Source organism: Monomorium pharaonis, chromosome 4, assembly GCF_013373865.1.
Source record: "Monomorium pharaonis isolate MP-MQ-018 chromosome 4, ASM1337386v2, whole genome shotgun sequence".
In the NCBI taxonomy this organism is placed as follows: Eukaryota; Metazoa; Arthropoda; class Insecta; order Hymenoptera; family Formicidae; genus Monomorium; species Monomorium pharaonis.
Window position 1 is genome coordinate 14,401,048 of NC_050470.1, and position 16,696 is coordinate 14,417,743.

Here is a 16,696-nt window from a genome sequence, read left to right on the forward strand (position 1 = left end):
GGGGTGGGGAAAAGGGGATAAGGGGATAAGGGCATGCGAGGGGGGTGGGGGTGTTAGAATGTAAGGGTCGCAAAGGGCCAGGTCGGTTCGGGAGTAGAGAGGATACAACTGTGAACGGTTCGGGAACGCTCCGTGGAAAAAGCGCCTTGTAACCCCATATTGGGACACAATAAAGTCATTATTATTATTAAAAAAGATAAAGTAAATTAAAAATTTATAGAAAACATTTATTACATATACATTAAAATACATGTATATTACATATACATAAAAAAATGTTTTGTAATTTTTTCAAAAAATAAGAAATAAATTAATAAATAGAAATAAATATAAATAACTTGAATATAAAAATTATTAAAGTATATTAAAGTATATTAAATAAATAAAAATAATCCTTATATATTAATATAAAGAAATTATATAACAAATATATATATATTTAAAAAAACTTATTTTACATTCTGATCTTTATAAATATTTATTTTTTGCGTTAAACTAATGGCTCCATCTTATATCTTCCTTCAAACACAACTTTTGTGTGAAACATTTTCCTCTAAAATGCTTTATTTCTGAGATATAAGTCTGTAGCACTTTAAGCGACTCACTCTGTATAATAACAACAAAATCTCAAAAATAATTTTTCTTTATCTAAAATAATAATGTATTATCATATTAGAAATCTATAATACATGTACTGTAAATATACAAACTTTTACTAATTGCAAATAACAAAACGCAGCCATAAAAAATTATGTTTAAGAATTTATTGTTATATAAAAACGAATAAATTAAAAATCTATAAAAGCATTTATCTAAAGCATCTAAATCTTTTTAATTTTTAATTTACTTTATTGAAAATACATAGAACACGTACTATATACTATATCAGAGTTACTTATCCATTTTAGTCAATTTATTTATGACTACAACTAGCATTAGTATGTCTCGATGCGCATTATGAAGAGGTTACTTATTATACGCATCGTGCGCTCGCACACACGCACGCCCACACACACACACACACACACACACACACACACACACACACACACACACACAATGCGTAAAATTTGGCCGGCAACTTCTCATGGTGCGCATCGGGTAATGCTAATGCTGATGAAAACAAACATAAACAGCCTAAATTGCATAGGTAACTTTGATATGTTATAACTCCGTCAAAAACATCGTATAGATTTCTTTTTTTTTAATTTGTAGGAAAAAGTTTATATCACTGAAAAAAAAGTAATATATTCAATAAGATATGTTATTGCGGGCTGCCAATTACAGATATACTCAATACAATAATATATGCTATTGCAGTATCAACATATTGTACTTGCATTAATAGCTAATATTATTGTATTGAGTATTTTATATAGTTGGCAACCCGCAATCACATATGTTATTGGCTATATTACACTTTTTTTCTATGTATAAAAGGAGAAAATTAAAATCTGATAAATGTTCTTTAAAATAAAGATTTCGGGGTGGTCTTGTTTGTCTACGTTCCCGATTGCCTACTGTTTCCTTTGCACACAAATTTTACAGAAATTCCCGATTGCCCACATTCCCGATTGCCCATATCCCGATTGCCTACTGCTACGTTTGCAAACACGTAAAAAAATCAAGATGCAAAAGTACGATTGCACACGTTATATTATTACGCTCATACACATTGCACACGTGACAATTACCACATGGGTTTGCGACTTTCCAGGCACCCCTATCGACGGGTTGCGGGAGGGAGGGCGAAGCTCCCTCTTGCACTCCCGCGCGCGCGCGCGCGTGTGTGTGTGTGTGTGTCCACGCTTCGTGCTGTTCCACATGGGTTTGCTACTTTCCATGCAAAACGAGGTCTACTTACTTTTTTCTTATTTTTAATCTTTTATTTTTATTTTTAATATGGAATATCTCGAAAATTAAAGTAGTTAACACTTTGGAATAAGATTTATACAAATTTGTTGAGCATAAAAACCATTATTAAATCAAAGCACCCAAGTTATTGGAATCGTGCCTTCAGAGTGTATGAGCGCAATGATATCACATGTGCAATGTGTATGAGTGTAATAATATAATGTGTACAATATGCACGTGTATAATAGCGTTACGTGTGCAATGTGTTTGCGCGTAATTATACACTGGCGCAAAAAAAACGAAACAAAATTTTTGACCGATTTTTAGGCAATTTTCAAAGTGATGCAACTTTGCGAAAAATCATCCAAATTACATATACTTTTTTTAATTTAAAGGGCAACGACTCTACTTTCAGAATCCCTAGGCGAAAGTTTGATTTGTTAAGTGCGAACCTTTTGTATCGCATGAAAACCAAACATGTGTTTTTTAATTGAAAAAAGTAAAAGTTTGTTATCATTTTGCACAAATTTCTCGTTAAAATCTTGCTAATATTAATTCAGATTCTGAAAGTTCATTCTTTTCTAAGCAATTTAAAAAAAAATACATGTCGATACGATGTTTTTTGTTGATTGCACACGAGTTTGAAATTTGCACTGCATTTTAGGGTATTTTAGCAAGTATACGGTATTTTTGAATATCATGAATTTTGAGTATCAATATGATATTGCACATTGATTTTATTCGTGTTGAACTCAATCATACCGCTGTCATCAAAGTGACCCGATCTGCACCACGTGGAGAATGACAATCGGATTTTGTACATCATGTGGCTCTGAAATTCATCGGTGGAAATTTGTACTTCCTGATCTGAATATAACGGATAGCTGATGCACCAATTTCACTGAAGTCAACAGAAGATCACATTTATCTATACTCATAAACCCACACATACACGTAAACATACATATACACATACTCATACATAAAGAGTAAAAGTTCAAATTTTATTTTAAAAAATCAGCCTTTTCAGGGCCACATGATGTACAAAATCTGATCGTCATTTTTCACGTGGTGCAGATCGGGTCACTTTGATGACGGCGGTATGATTGAGTTAAACACAAATAAAATTAATGTGCAATATCATATTGATATTTAAAATTCATGATATTTAAAAAATACCATATTTATTCGCTAAAATACCTTAAAATGCAGTGCAAATTTCAAACTAGCGTGCAATCAACAAAAAAACATTGTATCGACATGTATTTTTTTTTAAATTGTTTAGAAAAAAATGAACTTTCAGAATCTGAATTAATATTAGCAAGATTTTAACGAGAAACTTGTGCAAAATGATAACAAACTTTTACTTTTTTCAAATAAAAAACACATGTTTGGTTTTTATGCGATATAAAAGATTCGCACTTAACAAATCAAACTTTTGCGTAGGGATTCTAAAAGTAGAGTCTTTGCCCTTTAATTTAAAAAAAAGTACATGTAATTTGAATGATTTTTCGCAAAGTTGCATCACTTTGAATATTGCCTAAAAATCGGTCAAAAATTTTGTTTCGTTTTTTTTTGCGCCAGTGTATAACGTGTGCAATGTGTACGTATGCAATAGCGTCACGTGTACATTGTGTATAAACGTAATAATATAATGTGTGCAATGTGCACGTGTGCAATGTGTATGAGCGTAATAATATAACGTGTACAATGTATACGTGTGCAATAGCATCACGTGTGCAATGTGTATGCGCGTAATTATATCACGTATGTAATGTGCACGTGTGCAATAGCGTCACGTGTGCAATGTGTATTTTACACCTTGATTATTTTTGTGTGTGCAAATGAAGCAGTAAGTAATTGGGTTGTGGGCAATCGAGAATGTTGGTAATCGGGAATTTCTGCAAAATTTGTGCGCAAACAAAGCAGTAGGCAATCGGGAACGTAGGCAAACGGAACCCACTCAAGATTTCAAGCTTTAAAATGAAAAAAAAAAAACTTTCCAATGCAATAAATTTTTGTAAAGTTATGATTATAGGAAGTTGAGTGAAATTTTGGTATAAATTTTTATTGCGCTAATTTTGTTGCTCAATATATATTCTGACTCTAGAAGGTACATAATAATTAATAATATTTTATGCCTGCGTTATTAAATATAGGGAAATAGATATATATTACTTCTTAATATATTGATATTTATTAATTTAAATTTTAATTATTTTAAAAAAGTGAGTCATCTTCAAGTATAATATATTCTCATCCTTCAACATTTCCCTTGTTGGAATTATTTGGATTTATTATTAATAAACATATATTGCTATAACAGAACAGTAAGTAAAATATGATTAAATAAACATTAATACTCTAATATTACGTGATATAATAAATTTTATAATTTTAATCAATTTATTCATAATTTTTGAAAATTACTTCATAAGAAATTAATGAATGAATGTATATGGGCATATATAGTATATACTTTTGATATAATTTGAGAAAATTTTTTCAGATCTATGGTATATTTTGAGGACATTTTGCACTTTGAGGACCATCTTCAATATTTTTCTCGTTTGGTATATTTTGAGGACTGTCCTTAAAATTTCTAAATTTTATGGTTTGTAACAATTAAGGACATAAAATAAATATCTTCAAAATAAACCAAATATATATGGATACCTTTTGGTATCTGGTACATTTTAAGAGGTGGTCCCGTTTGTCTACGTTCCCGATTGCCTACTGTTTTGTTTGCACACAAATTTTGCAGAAATTCACAATTGCCGATATTCCCGATTGCCCACGTTCCGATTGTCTACTGCTTCATTTGCACACATAAAAATAATCAAAGTACAAAATACACATTGCACACGTAACGCTATTGCACACGTGCACATTGCACACTTTATATTATTACGCTCATACACATTGCACACGTGACGCTATTACACACGTGCACATTGCACACGTTATATTATTAAGCTCATATAAATTGCACACGTGACGCTATTGCACACGTGCACATTGCACACATTATATTATTACGCTCATACACATTGCACACGTGATGATATTGCACATGTGCACATTGCACACGTGATATTATTACGTATACACATTGCACACGTTATATTATTACGCTCATACACATTGCACACGTGATGCTATTACACACGTGCACATTGCACACGTTATATTATTATGTTTATACACATTGCTCACGTGATATAATTACGCGCATACACATTACACACGTGATAATTACCACATGAGTTTACGACTTTCCATGCACCCTTACCGACAGGGTGGGTGCGGAAGGGAGAGCGAAGCCCCCCCCTTGCACCCGCCTGTGTGTGTGTGTGTGTGTGTGTGTGTGTGTGTGTGTGTGTGTATGTGTGTGTCCACGCTTCGTACTGTTCCACATGGGTTATGCAATAGCGTCACGTGTACAATGTGTTTGCGCGTAATTATATTACGTGTGCAATAGCGTCACATGTGCAAGGTGTATAAGCGTAATTATATCATGTATTCAATGTACACGTGTGCAATAGCATCACGTGTACAATGTACATTTTGCACTTTGATTATTTTTGTGTGTGCAAATGAAGCAGTAAGCAATCGGGTCGTGGGCAATCGGGAATGTTGGTAATCGGGAATTTCTGCAAAATTTGTGTGCAAACAAAGCAGTAGGTAATCGAGAACGTAGGCAAACGGAACCCACTTCATTATAAGAACACAAGAAGCAATTGAAATTTATTTCATGTACTCACAAAATATCTCTATGAATCATGTTTTCTAATCAATTTTCCGACCAATGTTTAAAAATATCGATAAAGTTAAGAAAGCCTGAACAGTCTGCAGCTAAATTTTGATGCTAATTATAATTTTATTAATTTAATATTTTTAGCTCATATAAACTGCGCACAATTTCGTCAGTCTTGAAAACACAGTTACAGGCTAAATACCGATTCCAACAGACGTTTACAGATATTTTGCATAAATACACAAGAATAGATTAAATTACGTTCTCTGTCTTTAAAATGTACCAATTATTAAAAAATCAAATAATTGATACAAATTCCTTAAAATTATATGTTTTAATTATCATGACTATAAAGTAACAAAAAGTTACAATAAAAACAATTAATAAAAGTTGTAACGAACCGCGTTTCTAAGCGGCTAACAACGACCGCGAGGCCCGGCCGACCATCCGCCGGGCCAGGAAACGGGCCGAGAAACGGGCAAAAGCGCGCCATAAGCACTCCACGCCATCGAGATGACGAGCATCTCGAAGGCGCTTCGCCTCCCTCCTCTCGAATCAGCATCCCGGAGATGTAACCGAGAGGAGGCCGAGGAATTCCGAAAACTCCCGAGTCGCTGCCGGGGACCATATATAAGGCCGCCCGGCAGCGACAAACTCCACTTCTCGTTATCCCGTCCGACACGTTCCGACGAGAAGACAAGCCCTACGAGCCAGCAAAACGGTGGAGTGTTCTCCGTCATCGCCGAGAGTTCTCGGCCTAGCTCGCCTGACTTCCTTCCTTGCCAAGCAGACAACGGGGGTAGAGCGTGCTCTGTCTCCGCCGAGAGCTCTCGGCAGCTAGCAAGGATCCTTCCCGACCGCATCCTCACGGCCCGGTAAACGGCACGGAGTGTTCTCCGTCTCCCCCCGAGAGTACTCGGGGCCGACGCCGTTCCAGAAAACCAAGCCGCCGTTCAAAGAATTGCCGTAGCAATTCATAGAAAAACATCGGGGCGCGAGACACCCGGTTCCACACCGCGCGCCCGCCGGCCACCGAGCCCGAACGTCGGGCTCACTACACGCGACGCCCACCTCACCCCGCACCGCCGACATCCCGCCATACCGGACAGCTGATCGGCCCGCTGTCACGCGCTCCGTCCCTGATCACCGGGAAACATCGTTGTAAATAGCCCGACCATTGTATATACTTCACTCGCGTTGTAAATATCCGTCATTGTATTAGAATAAAATAATAAAAACTGTATCATCTAAACTATCCATTGCATTTCTGCTGTTTCTGAGCCTTTTTCGCCCTGGCCTTTATCTTTCCGACGAGCTAAGATCTCCGCGCGAAAAACGGACGTTACAAAGTACATAAATTGCAGAAGAATTAAGCGATGTACAAATGTCCTCATATTAACCAATTAGTATATTACTGCATATGTATATGTCATTGTGTATTGAAATAGACTATATATAAGAAATTATGGAATTTTCAGAAAAACGAGTAGATAATTAACAAAAACATCTACATTGAACAAATATTATTGACCGTCTCTAATTAAATATATGTATGTAGATATATATGTCGTAAATGTCTCGAAATCATACGTACAATTATAATTACAGGTTATTGGTATAACAATGTTGTGTATGTAAACATGTATGTCTTAAACGTCTTCAAATTATACATATAACTGTACTTATATGCAGGGTTTATATACGGCCGGTACATAAACGTGGAAATACTTGCGTTTGTTTGTAAGCAAGAAGACTAGAGAACAGGAGAGAAAAAAAAATTTTGCGTCTAAAAAAAAATTTCATCTTAGAAAAAGCTTTCTTTTTGCATCTAAAAAAAAATTCATAATTCGTGACATAAAAAAAATTACTAAAAGAATTATTTTGGATTCTTTGTGATATCTGAATAATAGGTATATGAAATAGAAGTATAAAAAAAGTGTACAAAGTATATAAAAAATGTAATATGTAGTATAGATATGTACTGAAAATATAAAAAAGTATTTAAAGATAAATATCTTTTAATTTTATATTCTATATGTCTTAGTATCCTGTTTTATAAATCTGTATTATTATTTTTAAAAAAGTCACCAAAAGTAACGATTTTTTGTTATTTTTAAAGTAACGGTAACGCGTTACTTTTTACGACCGGTAACGAGTAACGGTAACGAGTTACTTTTTATCAAGAGTAACGGTAACGGAGTTACTTTTAAAAAGTAACTTTCCCAGCCCTACTTATATATATGTTATTGGTATAACATGTAACATTATTATACTAATAATATGTAAGTAATTATATGTATAATTTCAAAACATTTAAGACATACATATCAACATACATACATATAATTAAAGACAATCAATAGTATATGCTCAATATAGTTGTCTCTAATAATTATCTAATCGTTTTTCTGAAAACTATTCATAATTTCACATATATGGTTTATTTCAAAGACTTATAATAAATTGATGGTTTAATATGAGGACATTTGTACATTTTATGGATTATTATAAGAACATATTAAAAATATATAATTTAATACAGTTACGTTTTCAGAATAACGTTACAATCTGCGTATTACACAGAAATTGAAAATGTTGACATTAAAATTCGTAGTCTTGTAAATGCAAAGCGTGTCGGAAAGAATAAAAAAAGGTTTCCCAGACCACAAACTTAGTGTCAAAAATTCTCAATTTTTCAGCAGTTTAGACCATGTCGGAAAAGACAAAGATCTTTGATACTGGCAGTTAAGAGATTAAAGAACCGTGTAATACGCAGTTTTGAAAAGTAACTGTAAATCATATAATATCTTTAATATGTCCTTATAATAATCCATACATAACATGTACAAATATCCTAATACTAACCCATCAGTCTATTATTGTATATGTATATGTCTTTGAAATAGACCATATATGTAAAATTATGAATAGTTTTCAGAAAAACAATTAGATAATTATTAAAAACATCTACATTGAGCAAATAGTATTGATTGTCTTTAATTATACAATATGTGTGTATGTAGATATATATGTCTTAAATGTTATGAAATTATACGTATAATTACTCCTAAATTTTTTGGAGTAAAATGTCATTCCAAAAGAGTGAATTTTCGATGCGTCGAAACCTTATGTTATGGTTATGTCAACTCGTGTGTGAAGGCTCTGGCCTGTGGCACACGCTTTCCGAAAGACGTAACAATAAGGTTTCGACACATTCGATAAGACGACCGTAATCGTAACCGGCGAAATCAAGTATGTGATTGGTCAAAACCTTACTGTTACATCTTACAGAAAGCATGTACTACAGGCCTAATTCTCTCGCGGCGAAGAAAATTAATTTTTGTATGCGTTAATCGCATTGCAGATGGTCTTTATATAGCGCATCGGCTGCACCTTACTTCGCAGAGAGTATACAGGGAGTCCCAGAGCATACTGGTCACTGTTCATAAAAAGGTAGATGGGATCGAGATGAACATAAAAGTTCAATATTGTTGTGGGTTTGGTCTGCTAATAATCGAGATATAAATTTTTTAAATTATGCGAATGAGAGCGCGCCTTGCGCGCCGAAGGAAGGGCTCGAGCCGCTCGAGCCATAGCACGGCCTACTGTTTCAAGCATTGGCTGCCGGCGGCGGCGGGGGAAAAAAGGAGAAGCGTGGCGTCGTCGCCGTTCCCACGTCTCGCCGCACCGCACCTAAGCTCGCGTCGATGGCTGCTACGCACACTCGCGATTACATGACGAGATTATAAATTATTAATAAAAATAGGACAAATTTAAATCGCAATAAACTTTTGTAAATAAGAAAGTCGAAAGAGAGAAAGCAATGGAAACGTATGGAACCTGCAAATAATATAATATTTGCCGCATCAAATTCTCTCATCGTTTTTTATGGAATATTAAATTAACGAAGATTTATCACGATTGATTCTTTATACATTCTCCTTTCGTAACCATCTTATTAGAAAATTACGAAATGCACGAAATACTATCCCTAATATGCACTCTTTGTAAAATAACACGATAGAAAAATATTCACGTTTGATCTAACGACTTCAGGATAAATTATTCGATGCAACTTCTACGGTAATTATAGGTAATTAGAGATCAATGTTATGTCAAGTATTGTTAGTATGGTTAACTAGAAATGATTTTCTCTTGTATATGATAGAGAACTTCGAATTTCTTCTATCGTTAATACATTATAAGTCACTGAAAATCTGTCGTAATTAATAATGCAATTAAAGGTAGAAGAAACTGTAAGTTTTCTATGGTTATAAAAGAAAATCCTTGAACCTTGAACCTTGAGATTGCTAGGCGCGCGGGGGGAGTTGTTACAACAAGCAACAATGACTGCGCACAAGCGACGCGTAACGCTAAATTCTCCCTTTGAATTATGATAGTTCCTTACCTTTTTTAATGAAAATAAAATTTTCTAACGACAAAAAGTATGTGTGTACGTGTACATACATGTGTACGAAAAATATCAGTTCTAATGCTTAAAGAAGCAATTACTAAATTTATTTTTTAATAAATAACGATTATTTTTAATAAAAAATATTTTTTTCATGATAGTCTTAAACGTCGTAAACTGTCATTATAAATTTTAAAAGAAGCTGTTATCATATGCTCGAAACAAAATTTATGCTTCTTCAAAAAACATTAGACAATTTTATCGATTAAAATGGAAATGACAAGCAAATAAAATGTTTGTTTTAACTTTATATTCTTAATTAAAAATTAAATAACTAGGATATTTATATTTTTAATAAAATTAATTATTGTGATAGATTTATAATACACGGAAAAAACTTTATGATAAAAATTACTATGGTAAAATTACTATGGATTTAACAGTACGACACAATTCGATAAGAAACAAAGTTAGAATTGTATGGTACTGTAAATAAGATATTTAAGAAAAAGAAAGAATCTTTCGTGAATGTACGAAAAACTTTTATTAATTTACTTATTCACAATTACGATAGAAATTAGATTATTTGTAGATTCCATAAGTATCTATCGCTTTCGCTCTTTCGACTTTCTTAATCACAGCAGTTTATTACGGTTTTAATTTGTCATATCTTTGCTAACTCCTAATTTGTCAAGTAATCGCGAATGTGCGTAGCTGCCATCGCCACGAGTATTGGCGCGGTGCAAGGCTGCCAGTTTTGATGCTCTGCCACCTAGTCGGTGTGACGCAAAGCTGTAGTGGTGGCAACACACACGGAAGAAACTGTGTACGTGTGCTGCTCGGCGCTCACATGTACACGGCTTCTTCCGTGTGTGTTGCCACCACTACAGCTTTGCGTCACACCGACTAGGTGGCAGAGCATCAAAACTGGCAGCCTTGGCGCGGTGCGGTGAGACGCGAGGGCGGCGAAGCACAGGCAGCGGCACCGCTTCTCCTTCTTCCCCCCGCCGCCGACAGCCAATGCTCATTCGTACAATTTGAAAAATTTCTATCTCGATTATTGATAGACCTAACCCAAGACAATATTGGACTTTTATGTTTATCTCGATCCCATCTATCTTTCCATTACGGGATGGCTTCCGATTACATTACACCCTGTATATAAAGACAGTTTTTGACACAATTATTGTATGTTCAGATAATAATATTAAAAATGTATTGGAAAAAGGATAGTCAAATGTAATGTAATGGCGCGCGCGTAGCACGCGCAATGTAATGTTCTAGTATTATATAAAAACAATGTAAGCAAAATATAAATATTTCTGTATGTTATACTCTTAAAAAGATTAATGTAATAAAAACTGCATTTTTTACATTACAATATCTCCTTATTTTTATTTTAAACCTTGCATATAGTAAAAAAAGGTCGATTATTAAAATAGAATTACGTGGATATTACGAGGATATTTCTAAAGTTTGTAAAAATTTCACGTGGTTTCTACGTCGAATCTATGATCGCATTCACGTGGATTCTAGTACCGTGTTTGAGCGAATGTCCACTCGAATATTCACGTGGATTTCACGATGTCGATCCACGTAGCATTAACGTGGATATCACGTACTGTTTTATTGGGGTAGTTTATTTTAAAATGTATAACAAGTTTATAATGTTATTTTAACTATTTAAACAGTTAACGTACAGTTACGTAATGTGTACAGTCGGCGCCACAGAGGCTGACACAAGTTGCAGCACCTTTTTTTTTTAATGAGTTTATAAACGCGCTAATACGTTCAGAATGCGAATAAACTGTCAAGCCCTCATTCATAACGAATGATTATGATATTGTCAAATTTGCGTATACATTCTGAACGTATTAGCGCGTTCATAAACTCATTGAAAGAAAGAGGTGCTGCAACCTGTGTCAACCTCTGTGGCGTCAACTGTACACATTAAATATTAAGTAAGGACATTATCTGCTTCTCATAATATTATCTTTGTAACATAAAACTGTAATATTTTTTATAACATAAAATATGTTTGCAATTTCAACATTTCTACATTTTAGAACATAAAATAATCTCTGTAATTTCAATTTTACAATATTATAAGATCTGCAAATAACGGTTCTTGATAATCTAATTATAGTCTAAAAAAAAACGTAAAGTACATATTCTTTGGCAGAATCTTAGAGAGCTGCGGTATTTTTCACGCGACAAACTGCATTGTTGCATTTACGTTTAGCTGCTTCGTAAAATTTCTTCTCTGCATTTTTTTCGTTAGGAAATTGTTTTAAAACATAATCTGTACATACAGATAACAACATAAAAATATTTTAAAGTAATATAACATAATTAATCGTGGCGATATTGCAGAATAATTAAGATTTATATTAACTAACCTTTACAAGCATTCAGTTTGTGAGGATCTAGCATTAGTTTCACCTTAGGCTTATGCTCTTCAGGTAATTTAGAACATAAATTTGGTAGTTTACCAGTAAGACTGCTAGCAGCTAATATAATGTTTCGGAACCAAAAATATGTAACAACAAGTCATTTGTTAATTTTTTACGCCGCTATAATCGCAATTTTTCAACGCACACTTATTGATAAAAACACCTTCAGCCAACTGAAATTTATCACTCTGTGCATAAAAAATATTATTCATGTTACATAGTTAAAATTTCCGTGAATATTTGTGTACATATGCAATTAAGTAAAATTATACAGCACCTGTACTACGGATTTTGGTTCGCTTTCATATTCTATTGATCCGCTAGCAGAAGGAATATTTTTTTTGTTATATTCAACAGCATTTTCTTCTTCTATATCTAATTCATCTGCCATAGTAAAAACATGCTGTTGATTTGTTTTTATTAAAAGAGTATTCTAAACAAACAAAATATAATCAATTAATGATATAGAAGGAGCATAACTATCTTGAAAACTTGAAGTAAATTATATTTACCGTACAATTGGTTTCGGTTTCGTTCTTTGTAATATCTAATATTTCAGTCTTAATTCTGTTCGTTCCAAATGGAAAGGTACTGGAGCTTTGTTCGTGTCGCACGTTAGAGTTTTTATCAACGTTTGCTTTTATCTAAAATTTTTTATATTATTAAATTACAAATTAATAAATTACATAGGACCACAGAAAAAAGTATTTTGTTCCGGAAGAAAGACCAACTGTTTCCTACATATTTTGACGTGTGATTTTGGATTCTCTTACGGCACTGATTATATTCTACACAAAATAATTGTACACGATCAGAATATTCTACACAAATATATATTGTATACAAAAAAATTGTACGGAAACTGTCCACAAAAATTGTACTTGAATTAAAAATTGCATACGAATATATCGTGTATAGGAAACTCTGTAATGGACAGTTTTTCTACGCACTATATATCCGTGTGCAATTTTTAATTTAAGGATAATTCTTGTGCACAGTTTTTCCACGTACAACTTTTGTGTACAATATATTTGTGTAGAATATTCTCGTCGTGTACAATTATTTTGTGTAAAGTATGATCAGTGTCCCTTTTACCACGTGTATCTCATAAATGTAATACGAATTTTTGGGTAACGAATTCTATTTCTGCATGTTGAAATATGTAGGAAACAATCGGTCTTCTTTCCGAAATAAAATACTTTTTTTATTCTGTGGTTTTGTGTTATTAAAAAAAATTTTCTATTATAAAGCATAATAAATTTTTAAAATATATACTTGAGGTAATGTATTATCTGCCAATTTCAAATTAATAGCATCCACTGTTTTTAAATTCTTCAAAACTCTTGTAATTATTGAGTCGATTTCTGATACATCTGAAAAATGTATATAAATTCTATTTTAGCCCAAAATGTGAGTGAAATGTACGCTCATATTATTTTTTATATAAATTAAATACTTTATATTCTACAAATTTTATTAATTATGTACTAGTTTATAATTTGAAAAATAACTCTTAATGAGTAATGTAATTTTTAATATTTCTGAATAAAAATAACATACTTTGTAGAGCAAATAAAGTAAAATTTTCTTCTTTTAATTTCTTATTTTGATAATTTAAAACGCTGATTTTATCCAACAGTGCTGTTTTTGATTTCTTTGACATATCAAAATTATCATCTGAGCTTTCATCATCGACTGATTCTTCTTTTGATTCTTCTACACTCACTCAAAAAAAAGCGGTACACCTAAAATTTGTCAAAAAAATCATTAAACTTCCAATGACGATAACTACGCGAGTAATAAAGATAGAAAGGTTTCAAAAAAAAGAAATTAAAGCTTCAAATGTCTACTTTAAGAATTGATTTAGTAAAATTTTGCGTAATAATTTTTTTTAAAATGGCGTATGACAAAGCGAGAGCATGCAAAATTGAAAAATATTGGTCCGAGTTTGCGACGATCCATGGCGTGAGGCAAGTATCGCAACTTAATGGGATAAAAAACATGCGATAGTACAGAGTTTTCCCTTTAAAATGCTGTTTTACTCGTCTTGATACGATGATTTTTCGCTGAGATATGCGCATTTAAAGTAAAAAACTGCCTTTTTATTCAAATGCGCATATTTCAGCGAAAAATCATCGTATTGAGACGAGTAAAAAAGCATTTTGAAGAGAAAACTCTGTACTATTGCATGCTTTTTATCCCATTAAGTTGCGATACTTGCCTCACGCCATGGATCGTCGCAAACTCGGACCAATATTTTTCAATTTTGCATGCTCTCACTTTGTCATACGCCATTTAAAAAAAAATTATTACGCAAAATTTTACTAAATCAATTCTTAAAGTAGACATTTGAAGCTTTAATTTCTTTTTTTAGAAACCTTTCTATCTTTATTACTCGCGTAGTTATCGTCATTGGAAGTTTAATGATTTTTTGACAAATTTTAGGTGTACCGCTTTTTTTTCGAGTGAGTGTATATCGTCATGCTACAAATAAAAGTAAATGTTAACTAGTAAATACGATTTTAAAAATAAATAACAGGTAAATATAAAATAATTGTAGAATTTAAAAATAGAATTGGAAATTGTAATTTTTTCCAGTGAATTAAATAAATAAATAAATTATTATTCGATGTATAAAACATTTTATAGATTTGACTTATTGCTTGCACAATGGTCGAGATATAATTTTTCTTGTGATCGTCTCTTTTCACCTGAAGAGAACCACAATTCACGGTCGAAACGTTGTAAATACATTTTGAAATAAACTGCCAGTTACTTCAAAACATTAGCGCTAGTCTACAATAAAGATTTAAGCTTTAAACCATAAGAATTAAAGAAAGCTGTTTTAACCATAACCAATCACAGTCGATTTTTATAAGAGTACTCAATTCTGATTGGTCAATTTCTTAATGGCTTAAAGCTTAAACCTTTATTGTAAACAAGGCCTTAGAATCAATTTATTTATTTAAAAATAAAATTAGCCCAATTATAATAGAATTACAGAATTAGTTAACGTTAATAAAATTTTTTTTTTCATTGTACGAAATTTATCACTTTTAAAATAAAGAAATAATTAAAACAGAAATGTTTTATCTTCAGAATTTATTATTTGTTGACTCAATATTCAAAAGGAGTCGGAATTATCAACTTGGTCGTTTCGTCCATCCATTTGTCATGACGCTTCTAACAGACTAATCCTAGACGCATAAAAAATTATCGAAGACCGTTGAAACGGAATTTCTTTTGTAAATTATTTGTTTCTCTGACAAAGGGAAATCGTGGAGTCTGCCGGACGTAACAAATTAAAAAAAATTGTTAAAAAAAATATTTTTTTAATTTAATCACTGTAGTTAGATAGAAGTACTTTTATTGTAAAACTTTTGTATAAAACATTTTTTAATATTTTGTTTAGTTTACGAAATATATCGAGAAAACGAAAAATGTCTTAATCTTTGAAGGGTAGTTTCACCCCTTTAAACCGTTTTTGGGCAGCTACAAAAAGTTTCTAAATTCATGTATTTACCCCCTCTACATTTATGCCAAGTTTCATTAAAATCAGAATTTTCGAGTTTGCGAGGTTCCCTTGTCAGTAATGATGGATGAAGCTAAGAAGAATTCCGTCATAGTACAGGGAGGAACGGAGTTAGTGATAGATACATAGTAAAGATTGAGTTCCTCAGCAGAGAAAAAGCGCAAAGGAGAAATAAATGCACTTCTAACAAGACCGAGGCGAGCAAGTTCTTTCCATATTTTGTTAGGGTTGTGAATATTCTCAAGAAAATCATGCTGATAACGACTCTTCATCGCCTTAATATCTTCATCAAGTATTCTTCTCACGTTCCTGTAGATTTTTTGAACTCCTGTATCTTATCCAGACAGTCTACAGCGATTATATCTAAGCACGAGTCAGTAGACGAAGTATGAAACGTCGCTTCGGAGCTAACTAAATGTAATGATAAGGAAAAAATCAAGTCGCGTAAATAGTTCGATTTAAAATAATCTTGCATTAGGTTACAGTTTAAGTCACCCGCAATGATAACGATGAGATAGGCGTGAGAAAATCTAGTGAGCGACGCGGTAAAATCATGCAGAAGAAGACCCTTGGGTCGTCGATAGACGGATGCAAACAATAACGGGGGCAGGTTGTTGGAGCGCACATCTAACAAAATGTATTCCGGAGAGTTGGTAAAAACGCTCGGCGAAGAGAACAACACACTCACA

General features: G+C 32.9%; 1 protein-coding gene across 1 annotated transcript in view; it reads right to left on the bottom strand.

Moving 5' to 3' along the window:
- Positions 1-12,425: 12,425 nt before the first annotated feature.
- LOC118645332 overlaps positions 12,426-16,696 on the bottom strand; it is a 6,034-nt gene continuing 1,763 nt past the window's right edge. Inside the window, exons 2-5 of the mRNA XM_036286204.1 lie at positions 13,751-13,848; positions 12,988-13,119; positions 12,753-12,908; positions 12,426-12,663 (exon numbers count right to left, since the gene is read on the bottom strand). Coding sequence (XP_036142097.1) covers positions 12,580-12,663; positions 12,753-12,908; positions 12,988-13,119; positions 13,751-13,848 — 470 coding nt within the window. The 3' untranslated portion in view covers positions 12,426-12,579. The remainder of the gene's footprint in view (positions 12,664-12,752; positions 12,909-12,987; positions 13,120-13,750; positions 13,849-16,696) is intronic.